The sequence below is a fragment of the Canariomyces notabilis genome (genome assembly GCF_033297395.1).
Source record: "Canariomyces notabilis strain CBS 508.74 unplaced genomic scaffold N656scaffold_2, whole genome shotgun sequence".
Lineage (NCBI taxonomy): Eukaryota > Fungi > Ascomycota > Sordariomycetes > Sordariales > Chaetomiaceae > Canariomyces > Canariomyces notabilis.
Genome location: NW_027041824.1, coordinates 2,027,173 through 2,041,959, shown reverse-complemented (window position 1 = coordinate 2,041,959; position 14,787 = coordinate 2,027,173). Strand labels below are relative to the sequence as shown.

The following is a 14,787-nucleotide window of genomic DNA, read 5'->3' as shown; positions in this document are numbered from 1 at the left end:
GAATCACGCTAGAGACATCTCAATACGAAGTACCTAGGTACCTTATGCAGTTGGAACCCAGAAGCACTTTTTAGAACTCATTGCTCGGCCAGTCCGTGCAATTTCAGAAGTATCGAGGATGTAATATGCTAATGCGATTGGTCACCCGCCCGCATGAGAGGATGGAGGAGGAAGCCTACAGGTCCACATCGGGCAGTTGTGACCTGGTGGCCTTTTCCGGGAGCACAAGATACCAGGTAACAGTTGCACTTGCCATCTCCGAGGTCAACCACCTCATTGTAGGCCGCCAAGCAAGCGAAGAATGTCACTTTTTCTCCTGCCTGCACGCGTATTCCAGCCATAGCCTACCTGGGTAATTACAACCACTCCAGTTAGATCGGGCGCATAGCGAGGCATCTCAGCGTTGAGGATAAGCTCCAAGGTCTTTTGTCGATCAAACGCTCAAATCGCCGGCTCACACAACGTAATTAGTTACCCTGGCGGGTACGGTACGCGAGAAATGCCCGGATCAACAGACGCTGGTCTCGAGAAGAGCAACCCTCTCATGCTCGCGCCTCCAATACTCACCCTACTGCAACCTAAAGACCTGGACATGGCCAGCCATGTAGGCTGGAACTTCTACATCAATTTCAAGTTACCGTTGCCCTGGCATTTGCGGTATGCGCTTCAGGTAGCAGCCCACTCTACAGTAGGTTGGTTCACCAGTTTGAAGAGTCTGCAGGATCAACTGCAACCAAACCGTTTCCTTTCTCCTCTTTTTGGTATTTCCCCCGAGATCCTCCTACAATCACAACTCGGCTTGCTCGGGTAAAAGGGTGTGGGGGAGAAAAGCTAAGGTACCTTACCTATCTTAGCTTCGCCAAACATAAGTACAGTACCTACTGGGCCACTGGTATTTGCAAAGGCCAAGCTGGCACCGACTGGCACGCATCAGTTTCATAAAAGAACTGTGCTGCTGATACATTTCATTTCGGTTGATTAGGTGTGTATGGTTTAGTTCGAGTTTAGTTATGTTTTCTTACTTCCCAGCGCACCTCGCTCATCCCACGCTGACTTTAAAGCTCGAACAGGCCAGCGACGGGACTGCTGAAACTGCGTGTGCAATGACGCCTACCATTACCAGAAACCTCACAAGGGCACGCGACGCCGACAACCCAGCTCCAGTGTAGCCATGATACCACGATTTACGGGCGATACGCTAAGCACGCATGGTCATCTGTTGAAAAGACTCGTTCAACCAGAATCGTTCATCTGCATCGCTCTAAAGCCACTAACGCTTATTAGAGTCGCACATAGCCCAACCAGCCCCTCCTCCAAGAACCAGGCTTCCTGATCCGCCCCTGGAGGGTGCGTCCGGCGGAGGGTACTGTACATACATACAGTTCAACCTTTGTTTGTTTGTTAGCGCGGAACTTGCCCCATTTTTTCCACCCAACCACAACCCAGAGATACAGGAACTTTGGCCAATCGAACCACGCGCATCTGGCCCACGAATCCTTTCCGGGCTTACATAACCTTCGACTTTTCCACCCTGGATCTTCAACCTGGACCTCACTTTTCCCTTTTCTTATCTAGATCCACCGCATGTACCACGCTAACGAACAAAAAAGGGGGACTGTACATACAGATCCTGCACCCCTCCTCCCACCGCGCGCATGCACACCCCTCTATGAGAGCCGCCGCGCTTAACCCCTTCCTCTCGGACCTGCGTCTGCTTGCCCTGCAGGACTGTGAGATGGTGGGGTGCCGCTCTTGCGTTTAATGTATGGGTGTACTGTACTGTACCTCTACTCTACGGATACTCTGTTGGACGGCCATCCCGCAGTCTGTCAAGCTAGAGCTGCAGCCTGCGCCCTTGATGGCAAAACAAGGGCGGCTGATGGAGCACCAATCAACCCTTCTGTTCACGATTGATGCGTCAGTTGTCGAACCATCGGATGCGGTTTGACATGAAATCATGCTTTGCCAGCTCCCGTCCGTGGTGTCTCGAACTCAACAACGAATTAGGATACCTACTACCCAGCATTGGAGCATATGACTCGCGCCTGTGCCACAGCCTAGCGTGCCACAACGCGCTAGTAGATGGTGGGATCGATCGGACACGCACATGGGCTCACGGTCAGCATCCAGCAGCGGACCACTCAGGTCTCGTCACCTCCTGGGTGACAGACGTGGGGCATGGTGACGGGACGGTGGGTTGGTGAGATGAGGGGGAAGAGGAGCGAAGACCTGAGTGTGAGGAGGTGTACTATATGGTGCGGAGAAGATGCCACATATCGTGTTAGCGGTTCAGACGCGCACGTACCAGGCAAGTCACTGACAACTAGAAGTACAATACCAGCACAGTTATCCCGAGCGGGATAGAGATATCTAGAGAGAATCAGCCCATCCTTGCTTGGGAAAAAGCGGCAAAGCCAGAGCAGACGGAACCTTCACAGCCTCGGATGCCCGTCTTTCCCTCCCCAAGTTCATAGTTTGCTCTGTCGCCATGAAGCAAGCATTGTATATACATGGACGGGCAGGCCGGATGTGGCACCCGAAGGTCCAGGACATCAGGCCAATATGCGCACACGCGCCGATGACACCTTGCCCACCATAGGGAAACTGCCTTTCCGATGCAGGGCCTCCCGCGATAGAGCCATCGTCACGCAGGCGGATGCACGCCCACGCTTGCCATGACGCGGTTACATCAAAATGGTTTACGGCAGTTGGTGGGGGTTTGAAGAGGACACATTGGACTGTCAACCCTCCGGCAGCTTGACGTTGCCGTGGAAGGCTAACGCAAGACAGACCGGCGGCGTTGCAGCCGCCTTGATGCGGGCGGCGGGCAGAAAAAGAAAAGAAAAGAAATCGGAAGCGGCAACGACGCGGCTCGGTTGCGTCATGCAGTGCCGAAACATTTGTGGCTGCGGCTTGCCGAAGTCGGCATTGGCAACAGAAACCCCCGAGCCCGGCATACAGTACGGCATAGGGGAAGTGGACCGACTGCTGTAGTATGTCCACACCAGCCGCCTAACCGGCTCCGAATCCAAGGCCGCTATTCAGTTCGATGTGGTTACACGGAAACCGAGGATGACGAGGCAAGTTGTGGAATGAGTGTCCCCGATTTCGATGCGCATGCAGACAACCCGAAAAGGGTCCTCTGTCTCGGGCGGTGGTGACCCGGATTGCATCATCACTACATCCACTACCTCGCCGCTGAGTCGCTACAGTAAGCGTACCGTAAGGGGTGAGAAGAGTGAACATCATATATACAAACGAAGGAAACCACGAAGCCCGAAACATTGCGTCCGGCTGGTGAGACGTCCGACTGGCGAGAGTTCGTTGGGACAGTGGCGTTCTCTCAACATCAACCATCTGCGCCTAGGGCACACAGCTTCGCGAAGTAGTCGTCAGAGCCTCCGGCAAAATGGCGATCCAATTGCGTCTCGAAGGGAGCCGTTCTGCCGCTCCGCTCATCGGGCGGCTGACGCCTCAATCCCTCTGTGAAAGAAGCTTTGCTTCTGGAATTTCCTGATCGACGGTTGCCGCGCCGTAGAGCAGAATAACGGAATACATAAGTGTACGTACTTAAGTGTTACACGTAGAACTTGATCTTCAACAAAACCCGGGCCGGAGAGCATTGCGATGGTGAGAAGGCCCGGTTAATCACATACCGGGATGCCAAGGCCGGCCCCAAGCCTAGACCTGGTCATTCCGGTGGAAGTCCAGCAACCGCAGGTAACTAACGTTATGATGAAGGCTGTCACTTACACTAGTTCGACTACTCAAGCATTATGGTTAGGGGCCTTATTTGTTGCGCGCAGAATTCCATTCTGGTGGGAGGGCACCTCCGACATGTGCCATCTCACAAAAAGCAGGACAAAAGTTGATATCGGGAACAGGACGTGAAGCGCCAGGTCGTATAATACCGCGAGCCATCTGTGGATGTGTATGAAATTTACATTACATGTATGTACTGTACAGTACATACTTTCCGCCGTCACCACCTCAATAACTTCTTCGCTTTGGAACACAAATCCGAGCAGAATCTGGAGTGTGCTAATGAAGTGTAAGAAGGTAGAAGGCGACAAGTATGATTTCGCTTTCTATGTAAACTCAACCAAGCTCGAAAGTTGTAGAAAACTTCCCCTTTGGCTTGCAGAATGACGGGGCGTCAAGTGCGCGAGGTGGTGCATGGGTGGAAACCCTGAACATCGTCGGCGACTTAGCCCGGGTTTCCGCCCGGCATCTATCCGTACACTACGAAGTACGTAATTAGCAGTTAGCACTGGAGGCGTGCCTCCATCAGCTAATTGCCTGCAAATAGAAGTTTGAGAGTTAGGATGAAATTCTCCGGATTTACACACTAGTTACCTACCGGTAGTACTTCCAGAGGGACTGACGCAGCGTCCTAGCTGAAATCACTGAAGCCTTATTTTGTACAGTATATTGTGAGAGAGCAGTTATGCCAAGGTATACAGAATTACCAAGGTAAGAACATAGCAATGTACCTACCCTATCTACCTTACTATACCCTTTACTAACTCAGGTTTCTTAGGTACCTTATGTACTGTATGTATAGACAGTACAAAACCAACTTGTATTTCTCTATGGGGAGGCCGATTCGTCACGATACTTACTGTCTCTCAGAGCGCCTACGCAGGCGGGCCAGGTTGGTCTGTCTTTGAACGTCTCGTCTTGGCCGGGGTTGTTTGTCATCGAGAATGTGGGATGAACACGAGGAAGAATCTAGACCACATTCAGGTTTGCTCCAGCTTATCCTCTGCAATACTGCTTCCCAACGAAATGCGTACAAAGCTCAGATCATAAATAGCAGTACATAAGGAGTACGCCTCTGCTCCTGCCACCTGTATTCATACCTACATGCAGTAACTTCGCAGCATGCAAAGCTGCACTCTCACAATCTCGTATTTTTCCGCGGGAACGGGACTGTTTGTTGGCATCGCTTGAATTTGAGCGCGCGGGATGCAGCAGCATCTTGGTTCGAGACGCCGATGCCGATGCTTTGCATGGTGTATACATTATGTACACATAGTGGGTGGGTAACCTCTAACGGTAAAGTAATACGAGCCGAGCCAAGTAGTTTAGGTTATTGTAGCTCAAGGTTGGCTGCATCGAGTCGACTGCAGCCCGCCAAATGCGGAACTGGGTTCATGAAGGACATACATATGTGACATACATTAGTGCTTGTAGTTGTCTCTCTCTTAGCCGCAGCCTGGGGTCGATCTAACGTACCCCCCCTTTTTGAAGATACGGTGGTGTAGTGTCGTACCGTTGAGCGGATGCCCAGTCGACATTCCGCTTGCTATCCCGTCGGCTAACCTTATGTAGATCATGGCACGATCTCGCGGATCCTTGCTAATGTAGCAGTTCGAGATGCACTCGTTACATTTGATCTACAATGAGCTAACCGACCAGTCCTCCCTTCGTTCCCATTTTTCGGGAATTATCGGAGTGTAACCTTGTGATGTTCACGCTAGAAACGCTGGAGTCTTGGACATGCAGCGACGGACTCAAAGACGGAGTGCTAACGTTGACCTCTTAGATTGAACCTACTGTGTAGGCATTGCGCCTACCTGTCAACGTACATAACGTTAGAGACAATAAAGATCAATTAACGGTGCCTTGTATTAATCTGGATGTAGATTGGATATGAAAGAACAATTAAAGTGCGGCAAATACATACACCCCAAGTATATTCACATGTCCTCTAGCCGGTCATATTGCACGTGCCTGGTATTCACAGTTCTCCGACTGCTTCTCGCTACACTACTACAGTAGTAATTATTTTGTTCTTGCAAATAGAGGTGAGAGACAGACGATTACCTAGGTAAGGTATGTTATGTAGTACCAAACCTCAGGAACCAACCCCACAGAACCAGTCTGGATCCCGTACCCGACTACCCACTGCGAAACACTTTGAAACACACAGGTCCGGTGAGAAAAACCCAACCTCCGAGTACTTTGGGTCATACACACTTTTGGTGCTGTGCCCCAAAGTTGTAGCCAAGACCCGGCTGATCAGGACGCTGTTCGGTGGCCCCTGAGCCCCCACCCCATGGGTCAGCGCACATGGCGTAAATGTCCTGCCACCATCTCTCCGTGTAAAAGGGGCGCTGCCTCGAGGACAGCAACCCGACTTGACTCCTTGGCACCGTGTGGTATTAGGAGGTGACAGATTTGCTTTTGGGGGCAGTTTCTTGAGTAGACCGTCTGGCGAAAATCCGTAGCAGAGCAGAGGACGATGACAGATGGCACTTTTTCGTCCCAACTGCAAACCAGTGACCGCCAGGGGTTCCGTTCTCTCATGGTTCCCTCAAACAGGCCCATCTAGGTTGCAAATCCGCAGGATCCTGGAATCGGGTAGGTGCCAGCCCGGTGTACTGGTAGAATAGCCGGGCTCAGATAAGGTCCGCTCCGAGATACAGACGCCAAGCAGTCACCTGAGCCACTCTCCAAGCGTCTTATGCCTAACTGCCGCTGCCGGGTTCCGCGATTGGTGCTTGCGTGTCAGATGTCCATGGGCTCCCATGTCTCTAGCTGCCCCTGTCCAGCGGCCCGGCCCTCTGTGCAGGGTGTGCGACACAAACCAAGGCACAGAGGAGGCGGTAATATGGGTTTTGTACAGCTGTGGTGCCGACATACCCGGAGGGTGGGCTGACATAGTCTGTCCCTTGGCTGCTGGCAGCTGTTGTGCTCCCGGCGCAGTGAGTCCGGCGTTGATGGAAAGCTCGGTAAGTGTACGGTTTCTGTTTTGGGCAGCCAGTAGGAAGCAATTCTGGCGACATGACAGATAATTCACCTCCTTGGGCTTGGGCTAGGACGAGAGAAACGTGTCGTCTTGCTTGCCGTGTGGCACGTGCCGCTACCTAATCATCTGAAGGGGGGAGGGGGCCACCATTCACTTCGGGAAGAGGAGTTGAGACAACCCTGCTGGTAGCTTGCCCCGAGTACGGGGCGGTTAAGAATATATCTTAACCCCCTCTCGCATCCACGTCCAACGTTTTTCCATCCTCCACATCCACGTGGGGGGTGGTGGCCGTGCTTCCACCCGCGGTGCTGCACAACTCGGCATCCCTTTCGGCCTCCAGTCCTTTGACAAACCCCACAATCTGCAGCGCCGCCTCAAAGACCGAAACTGATGTCACGTCCACCGTCAGCGACCCAGCCGCACGCGCGGGCGCCGCCAGTCCAATCCCTCCCTCTCGCCGCCCAAGCACCCAACCGCTTCCTCCAACGGCAGCAACTCCCTCCGCCGCAGGGAGACCGGAGGGCAAACTAGGGCTCGTCGGCATCACCTCCTGCTCCATCGGTCCGGCACTAGACGTCCCTGGCATGGAAGCCTCCGGAAGCCGAACAACCGGCTCACTCCCCCGCCTCGCTCCAAACCCACAGCCGTACCGGCACCCGTACCTATTCCCATACGCAGCCAAGGCCTGGTCTACAGTATGGCCAATGGAACCGGTAACAACGGTCTGCCTGCGCTGAATAGAGTTCACGCCGTGCTCATGGCGCTCGCCGCTCAGCACGACGAACACAAACAGACGCCCCGCGCGCTCCGCTGCCGTCTCAAACGTGCGTAGCGTTGCACGGCCCGTGGGCGTGTCCGGACAGCAGGCTGCCAGGACTGCGGTGCGCGCGGCGTTCTCTGGCAGGGTCAGAAGCTGGGTTAGGGCGGTTGTTGACGTCGATGTCGGAGTTGGGGTTGGGGCTGCGGCTGGGAATGGGATGTTGGGTGAGAGATACGGGGGGCAAAAGTCGGCTGTAGCTATGGCTGAGGTAGTGGTTGAGACGGTGGTGTTGGAGGAGATGGAAGCCGAGCGGGAGGAAGCGGACGACGAAAAGGCATAACTTGGGGACGAGAAGGACGATACCGAGGACGGCAACGAAGGGCTGATTGGGTTTGAGTCTGAGTTAAGGGGGTGGTTGACATCGAGAGCGGTATCTGTGTCCAGAAAGAGGTCGAACGAGAAATAGCGTGGGTGTTCGGGGGTCAAAAGCGGTCTGGGCCTGCGTTTGTATGAGTGTTTGGCTTTGCGGGTTCCGGGTCGGTCTCCGCTCTCAATATCGCTATCGCCGTCTCCCCCGATGCTGCGCACGTCAACCAGCAACGACTTGTCCTTGCCGAGTAGTAGGGTCAGGTATTCGGCTACAGTCTCCTTCCCGACGCCGTGCCAACCGTTGATATACACTAACGGTGCGGGGGAAGGGTCCATGGGCCGGCAGAAGATGTGAGGGGCGGAGGCAACGGTAGCGAGGGCTGGACGGTGGGCGGGCATAGGTTTCATCAGGGTCTTGAAGTTTGTTTCCCAGTACCAGCGATGTGCTTCAATCTTGTTCGGATCCTAGTCGACGACCATGACGGAGCGTCGTGCGGTGCTCCATGCTGGCAACCTTTAGAAGGGCAAGCATTGTGGCACCAGCGCTGTTGATATACAGGGCTATGGAGAGGGGCTGGCTTTTTCAAATTTCCAACAGTTCGATGCTGAGGAAGAGGTGGGCCGGTGTGTCCAGATGTTCCTCAAACAATGCGGGATGACTCGGTTTCCGAGCTAACATCGAGCCAGGCAAATGTTTAGGAGGCGCAAGTTTTGACATGGACGGGCCCAGACCCTTTTAGAATACGCCTCAACTTTGACGCCGGGCGGACAATTCGAGGGTTTGGTTGCGGAGCACGTAGGCATGACACCGCACGGACACTGGGGCTCCTCAGAAGCACCTGTAGCCTCCTTTGGCATATGCAGCTCCCACCTAGAACTGTGCTCGACTAGAAAAGCGCCACCTGCCAAAGAAGGCAGGGAGCAGACAGGCCGGCCAGCAGGGTGCGAAGGGGTCGACTGAGGCAGACACAGGTCTGACTGGATTTCGTCTGCAATCCATCAAAGACGTGGTTCGAGCAAAGACCGAAACGAGAGCGGGAGCTCGCCAATGCAACGTACATGAGGGCCGATCTGCAGCTTCAAAGCATAAAAATGCCGCCCCTAGACGACGTGGTACGAAAGGAAATTCGTACGCGATGGCCACTCTGCTTTGGCCTCAAACTTTACCTCCCAAATACAGGATGTTCTCCTCGATAGCTTCGGTTAGCTCTCCCTGGCCGGTGTAAACATATGCCACAGTCTGAACCCAGGCCTCTGGATGAGGGAGAGGGAGGTCGATAATATCGCGGGCCTTGATGTATCCCGAATAGAGTAGGGCTGCAAGAGCCGGGAAGAAGGCGCGTGCATAACGAAGGTCTGGGAGATGGTTTAGCAGGGCTGCTTGGGCCAGAATTGATGGCTGCTGAGAATCACTCACGAATAGGAACAGTATTCGCACCGCGAAGAGGGGATTTGTCGAGATCCGGTGAGGAACGCCGGCGAGCCGCGGAGACACTGCTCCGGCTGCTGGAATCAGCTGACGGCCTCCGGGCTCCAATTGGATCCGGAGGCAGCTCCGGGATTGTAGCTCTAAGCTTATCCAGATCGAAGGTTCGCTGGAGCAGAAACGGCGGTCGCCCAAGCTCGCACGGCCTGATTTGCGCACGGATGGTGAGTGAATTCCGCCGCTCAAGCACCTTGGGTTTGATTCCTTCGCCCTCCTCAGGGGGAAGCGCGACGGCTGTCACAAAGCGGGCAGCCTTGGAGCCGTTGAAAAAGTAGATGTGTCCCCATGCCTGGAGTTCCTGCCGCGTCTGCTGGCTGCTGCGTCTTGCGGTTGGAAATGACGGCAATGAGGTACGACGCCCAGCGGTTGGGCTGGTAGGCGAGGCGTGTGAGCGCGGCCATTCATCTCGGGTGCCAGCAAGCAGCATAGATCTCGTCTCCTCGACGATAGTCGGCCTCCTGTGATACTGCATGAAGAAGCCGGAAGAGCGAGGCGATGGGCCGGATGTGGAGAACAAGCGAGGAGGCGGCAAGCCGGCGATCGATGCACGTCTAGCATCCAGGGTCTGCTCGGACATGGGGGAGACGGAGCGGGCCGTAGCTGAGGTCCGCTGGTCCCCAAGCCTCCCCCTTTCGTCTAGATTGTCCACTATGGCTCGCTCATGCATTCTCATAGACTGGTCGTAGCCGGCAAGTGCCGGGTGCATAATGCTGGGCAAGCTGTCTTGTCTGAACGAAGTGGTCGAGTGCAGGGGACTGCAGGCTGCAAAAGCGGACGCTCTGGGATGCTCATAGTAATGCTGGTCCCGGGCGGTCCAAGCAGGACGCAAGTCTGGACGCAGTCGAGCCTGCGCCTCCATCACAGGTGTCTTGTGTTCACGAGCGGTTTTCGGTGTACTGTTTTTGCTTGAATCTCGGGCGATACGAGTTATGTACTTCGGATCAGGATTGTGCTAGACAGGTCTGACTGTTGAAGCAGCTAGGCATGGCATGTCGACGACGATGACGGCGGCCGCAGGCGGCGGTGGTTCAACCCATGCTGCTTTTTGTATCCCCTCCTTTCTTTCCTCCTGAAAGAAGGTCCGATGCTTTCAACGCACCTATCGCTGGTGACTCAACCCAGCCGCACCCATGCGAGACAAAGCTCAGAGGCCACACCACAGCCAGAGGCCCAGAAGCTGGACAAACAACGGGTAGGCGCAGTGGAAGTTCCAAAGATGATGGCATGTGCAAGCCATGGAGTGGCATGCGAAGCCGTGTTTATTAATGTGTTTCCAAGCGTCGTCACCAGCCTCTCCGAGATTTGCCTGCCTGGGATATGCAGTTGAGAACAAAGAAGATGGGTTTGGAACTCGCCACCGACCGCATCGCCCTTTAGCACCACCATGGCTCGTTGGGAGACTGGTCAAGATGGCATGTCACTTGTCAGTACATGATCGGAAAGTTGCAGCTGGTCCAGGGAAGTGGTTTGTTGGGGATGTCTTTTGGAAATTGGAAGCTCGCAGCAGGAACGAGCAGGGACAGGAGGTTGAGCTGATTCTCTATGGCAGCGCGAAATTACATATTACATAGTTACTCCATACATGATATGTACACCACGGTGGGTTAGTGTAACATACATCTGCGTACCGCTCGAGTGTAAGGTAATTACACAAGGGAGCTTCCATGCTGAAGTGTGCGATTGGTTGCCTGTTCCGACAGCGGCACCTCCAGGCATCAACTGCAGAGTCCCGACCTGCCTTTTGACTCGCCATCAACCGACACCCTCAGCATGAACTATATTCGTCCCTAGGTTCTCACCACCTTACCTGAGTTGAGAACGACAACCCACATGGAAGCGATTACCAGGCACTGACAAGCGATATACTGACACGGACACCTGGAACACGGGAGCCGACATCTGGATCCAATCGCTCTTCAACTAATTACGTTGGCTGCTGTTTGGGACAATGCTTCACTAAATTCCGAGATCGACGTCTTCCATTTTCCTACCGTCTTCCCTGCCTTCGCCATTCGTTTCCCACCATCATGGCCGGCCCCGATACCACCTTTGACAACATGACGACGACGCAAAGCTACAAGCAGCTGAAGGAGGAATTTGTCTCAAACCTCTCAGGCGGGTCTGTGGCTGAGATTGCTCAGGTTTGCGCTGTGGCTCCGGTATGAGCTATCAGACGAAGAAGCTATTGTCGCCCTGTCGCTGACCAGCGAACCGCAGGTCGTCGCTCTTCTTTGGTCCGCTCTCCAATCTCGACACTCCTTATTCAAGCCCTACTCGGCCTTGGGGTTTGCCGTCGATTTCCTCCTGAATGTAGGAGCCCTCTTATTATCCGTCACACTGTACTCGAATGCACCTCTGCTTCTCAGCATCCTCCTCCTTACAGCCGCCGCCTTTGTCTGCACCATTCCCTCGAATGCCTCAACGGGCAGGAGGAAACCCAAACGCCCCCCCAATGCGCAATCCAGGACATCGCAGGCACCACTCGGTGCCCTGTCCACGAAGCCGTTTCTGACCAACTACCGTGGCAACATGATGGTGGTCACATGCTTGTGCATCCTCGCCGTCGACTTTCGAATGTTTCCGCGCCGCTTCGCAAAGGTCGAGACATGGGGCACATCTCTGATGGATATGGGCGTCGGGTCTTTTGTCTTTTCAGCTGGCCTTGTAGCCTCTCGGCCCCTGCTAAGAGAGCGTTCCGAAGGCCGAGAGATACCCCTGAGCGACCGTTTGAGGCAGTCAATACGTCACTCCCTCCCACTCCTGGCGCTTGGCGTCGTGCGGCTGCTCAGCGTCAAGGGTTTGGACTATGCCGAGCATGTGACAGAGTACGGAGTCCACTGGAATTTCTTCTTTACGCTGGGCTTGCTGCCTCCTTTTGTGGCGCTTTTCCAGTCGGCCCTCAGATTTATACCCTCGTATGCCGGGTTAGCCATTCTGTTAGCCGTCCTATACCAGGTCGTCTTGGAGAGCACCTCTTTGAAGGCGTACATTCTGGTCGGGCCGCGGGACAATCTGCTGTCGATGAACAGGGAGGGGCTTTTCAGTTTCTGGGGCTACCTCGCTATTTTCCTAGCTGGCCAGGACTTGGGAATGTTCGTGCTGCCGCGGAGCCTCGGCTCTCAGAATCCCAAACCCACCAGGCTCCTGCTCACCATGACTGCGTGGTCGGTGGGCTGGCTAACGCTCTACTTCTTCTGTACTGACTACACATACGGTGCGGGGCTGACGGTGTCTCGGAGGCTCACAAACCTGCCCTACGTGCTATGGGTTGTGGCCTTTAACAGCGCGCTCCTGCTCGCCTTCTGCCTTGTCGACACAATCTTCTTCCCCGCCTTCTACAAGGCGCAGGATGCAAAGGCAGAGAAGGAAGCCTACGAGACGGCGACGAGCAGGGTGTTGAGGGCATATAACCGCAACGGCTTGGCCGTGTTCCTGCTGGCCAATCTCATGACGGGGCTAGTCAACATGACTGTGCCGACGCTGCACGTAGGTAGGATAACAACCCTGGCGATCTTGGCTGGTTATATGGGGGCTTTGACTGCCTTCGCAGTGGGCTTAGATATGCACGATATCACGATCAAACTATAGACGAATGCAAAACGATGTCGTCCACGACAGGTGGTAGATGCGGCGAGTGATTATTGGTAGTGGTGGTTCCGTAGATCTGCTGCAAGAGAAGACTTTCAGGATCTTGACCTTGATGCTTGATGTCGTCTCCCACTCCCGCAACGCTACTCGTCTTTACACATCACACTGTCATATGAAGTTGCTCTATCCAAGGTTGATCTGGCCTTCCATTGTATCCCATGACGATTGGTACACGCCGGGTCCACGAATGTGCCATTGATGTAGTTCAAACGCTTGACGTTGAATGTCGAATGTCAAACCATCATCAACAGGCGGCACATTTCGAATACATAAGGTATGTATGGTGCACGAATAGTTCTGGTTCTGAGTAAGCTTACCTCCACTGACATAACTACCTGAACCTCTGAGTACGACGTATGTACAAATTACGAAGGTTACTCGGTACGGAGTAGCAATGTCGAATTGATCGAGGGAGCATGCAACCCCTGGCTTGACAGCACATGTTCAGTCAGCCCTGTCTGAAGGCACTCGGACCTGAACCTGTGAGAATCGAAACAATCCCCCATGACAAGGAAACAAACGAACAAAAGCAATGTCTGGAAGATGATCTGGGGGTGGCAACCCCCCGGTCAAGGCAAGGGTTAAACCAGGAATGAGAAACGATATCAGCCGCAATTCCGAAAAAGTGCGACTCCAAATCGCTCCAAACGACGAGAGTGTCCAGTTTGGCTTTTTCGTGGTTGCATTGGGAGTGGATGGGGAACACAGGCGGAAAGCTCGCAGATCCCTGCATTTTCCCTACCGCATCATTTCCGACGTCAATGCCTTCTTGTCCCGGTGATGCCTGTGCATTTTAACAGTATATACAACAGCAATGCGCCGTTTAGTTCCCTGTTCGACTTCTCGAAGTTGACGGCAGAATCCTGTGCCTGTGACTATACCTAATAGGTAGTTGTATATGTACATACGAACTATAACGATACGATGATAGGGCTGGCTCAAGGTCACCTAATTTCTCTTTCGTGCCACCCATCATATCAACTTGTTTCATGCAGAGTCCTTCATACGGGCACAGAGTCGGACGCCGAAATCCGTAGCAATGGCTAAAATTGCCGTTGTTGTCACTTCTTTAGCGGGCTAATGCTCAAAACTCGACCTAGTGGCGGTTGAGGATTTTCGTCACCGATGAAGAATTACAGTAGGTACTCCGTACGGAGGTACAGTACCTTGCATTCTTATGTGCAGGGCTCGCAGAGCCATTCGTGCTGCAGGAGAACCATTGGATGTGTCTAACACGTACTGTATGTTGCTTTCAAAAACATGGTCTCTTCAATTTCTATGGCCCAGCGCATCCTCCTGGTACACAGCAGCAACTGCTGAGTTTTCTGTCCACCTTGGTGACTCGTGATATCACGAAGCTGGCTGCACTGAGGTGATGCAGCTGGAAGCCAGAACGACTGTTGCGGGGAGGTTGGCATTTGGCAGAGGTGTGCATTGCAATGACGGACCCCTGAACCCTGCGTCGTTGCTGCGCTTGGCTTCAGGAACCGGAAGCGCTAGCCATTTATGGCCATTGCACTGTGCCACAGCAGACAGTGCCTGTGTGCTTGTTGACACGATCTTGGCATCACGACGTGATCTGCGCAGATAACCCTGCCTGCCCTGAAAAGGATTCGAGCGAGGGGGGCCCTGGAGTCTACACTATCGAAACATCAGACGGCGACTCCGACTCCATGTGTAAGCCTGGGAAGTGTTGCGATGATACTGGGTATCTGCCACTCTGCCTGGGATGGAAGACTTCCGTGTCGACTCAGGCGAGTCATGCAATTC

The 14,787-nt window shown here is 53.9% G+C and overlaps 3 protein-coding genes across 3 annotated transcripts; 1 reads left to right on the top strand and 2 right to left on the bottom strand.

Moving 5' to 3' along the window:
- Positions 1 to 6,815: 6,815 nt before the first annotated feature.
- On the bottom strand, positions 6,816 to 8,656 carry N656DRAFT_775011 (uncharacterized protein). The gene is made up of 2 exons (XM_064814382.1): positions 8,571 to 8,656; positions 6,816 to 8,499 (listed from the first exon to the last, which is right to left on the bottom strand). The coding sequence occupies exon 2, from the start codon at positions 8,280 to 8,282 to the stop codon at positions 6,978 to 6,980; it is 1,305 nt and encodes a 434-aa protein (XP_064674264.1). The 5' UTR covers positions 8,283 to 8,499; positions 8,571 to 8,656; the 3' UTR covers positions 6,816 to 6,977.
- A 234-nt stretch (positions 8,657 to 8,890) lies between these two features.
- On the bottom strand, positions 8,891 to 10,416 carry N656DRAFT_265845 (uncharacterized protein). The gene is made up of 2 exons (XM_064809054.1): positions 9,301 to 10,416; positions 8,891 to 9,239 (listed from the first exon to the last, which is right to left on the bottom strand). The coding sequence occupies exons 1-2, from the start codon at positions 10,226 to 10,228 to the stop codon at positions 9,040 to 9,042; spliced, it is 1,128 nt and encodes a 375-aa protein (XP_064674263.1). The 5' UTR covers positions 10,229 to 10,416; the 3' UTR covers positions 8,891 to 9,039.
- Positions 10,417 to 11,085: 669 nt separating this feature from the next.
- Positions 11,086 to 13,059, top strand: N656DRAFT_775007 (GPI-anchored wall transfer protein 1). Its single transcript, XM_064814381.1, has 2 exons — positions 11,086 to 11,528; positions 11,587 to 13,059. Exons 1-2 carry the CDS (start codon positions 11,397 to 11,399, stop codon positions 12,955 to 12,957), a joined length of 1,503 nt encoding a protein of 500 aa, XP_064674262.1. The 5' UTR covers positions 11,086 to 11,396; the 3' UTR covers positions 12,958 to 13,059.
- Positions 13,060 to 14,787: the final 1,728 nt, after the last annotated feature.

Excerpts from the sequence above, each read along its gene's own strand:
- N656DRAFT_775011 (XM_064814382.1), bottom strand. The coding sequence starts at position 8,282 with ATGCCCGCCCACCGTCCAGCCCTCGCTACCGTTGCCTCCGCCCCTCAC.
- N656DRAFT_265845 (XM_064809054.1), bottom strand. The coding sequence starts at position 10,228 with ATGGAGGCGCAGGCTCGACTGCGTCCAGACTTGCGTCCTGCTTGGACC. Across the intron at positions 9,240-9,300 it reads TGCGAATACTGTTCCTATTC|ACCTTCGTTATGCACGCGCC; the intron begins GTGAGTGATTCT and ends ACCATCTCCCAG.
- N656DRAFT_775007 (XM_064814381.1), top strand. The coding sequence starts at position 11,397 with ATGGCCGGCCCCGATACCACCTTTGACAACATGACGACGACGCAAAGC. Across the intron at positions 11,529-11,586 it reads AGGTTTGCGCTGTGGCTCCG|GTCGTCGCTCTTCTTTGGTC; the intron begins GTATGAGCTATC and ends AGCGAACCGCAG.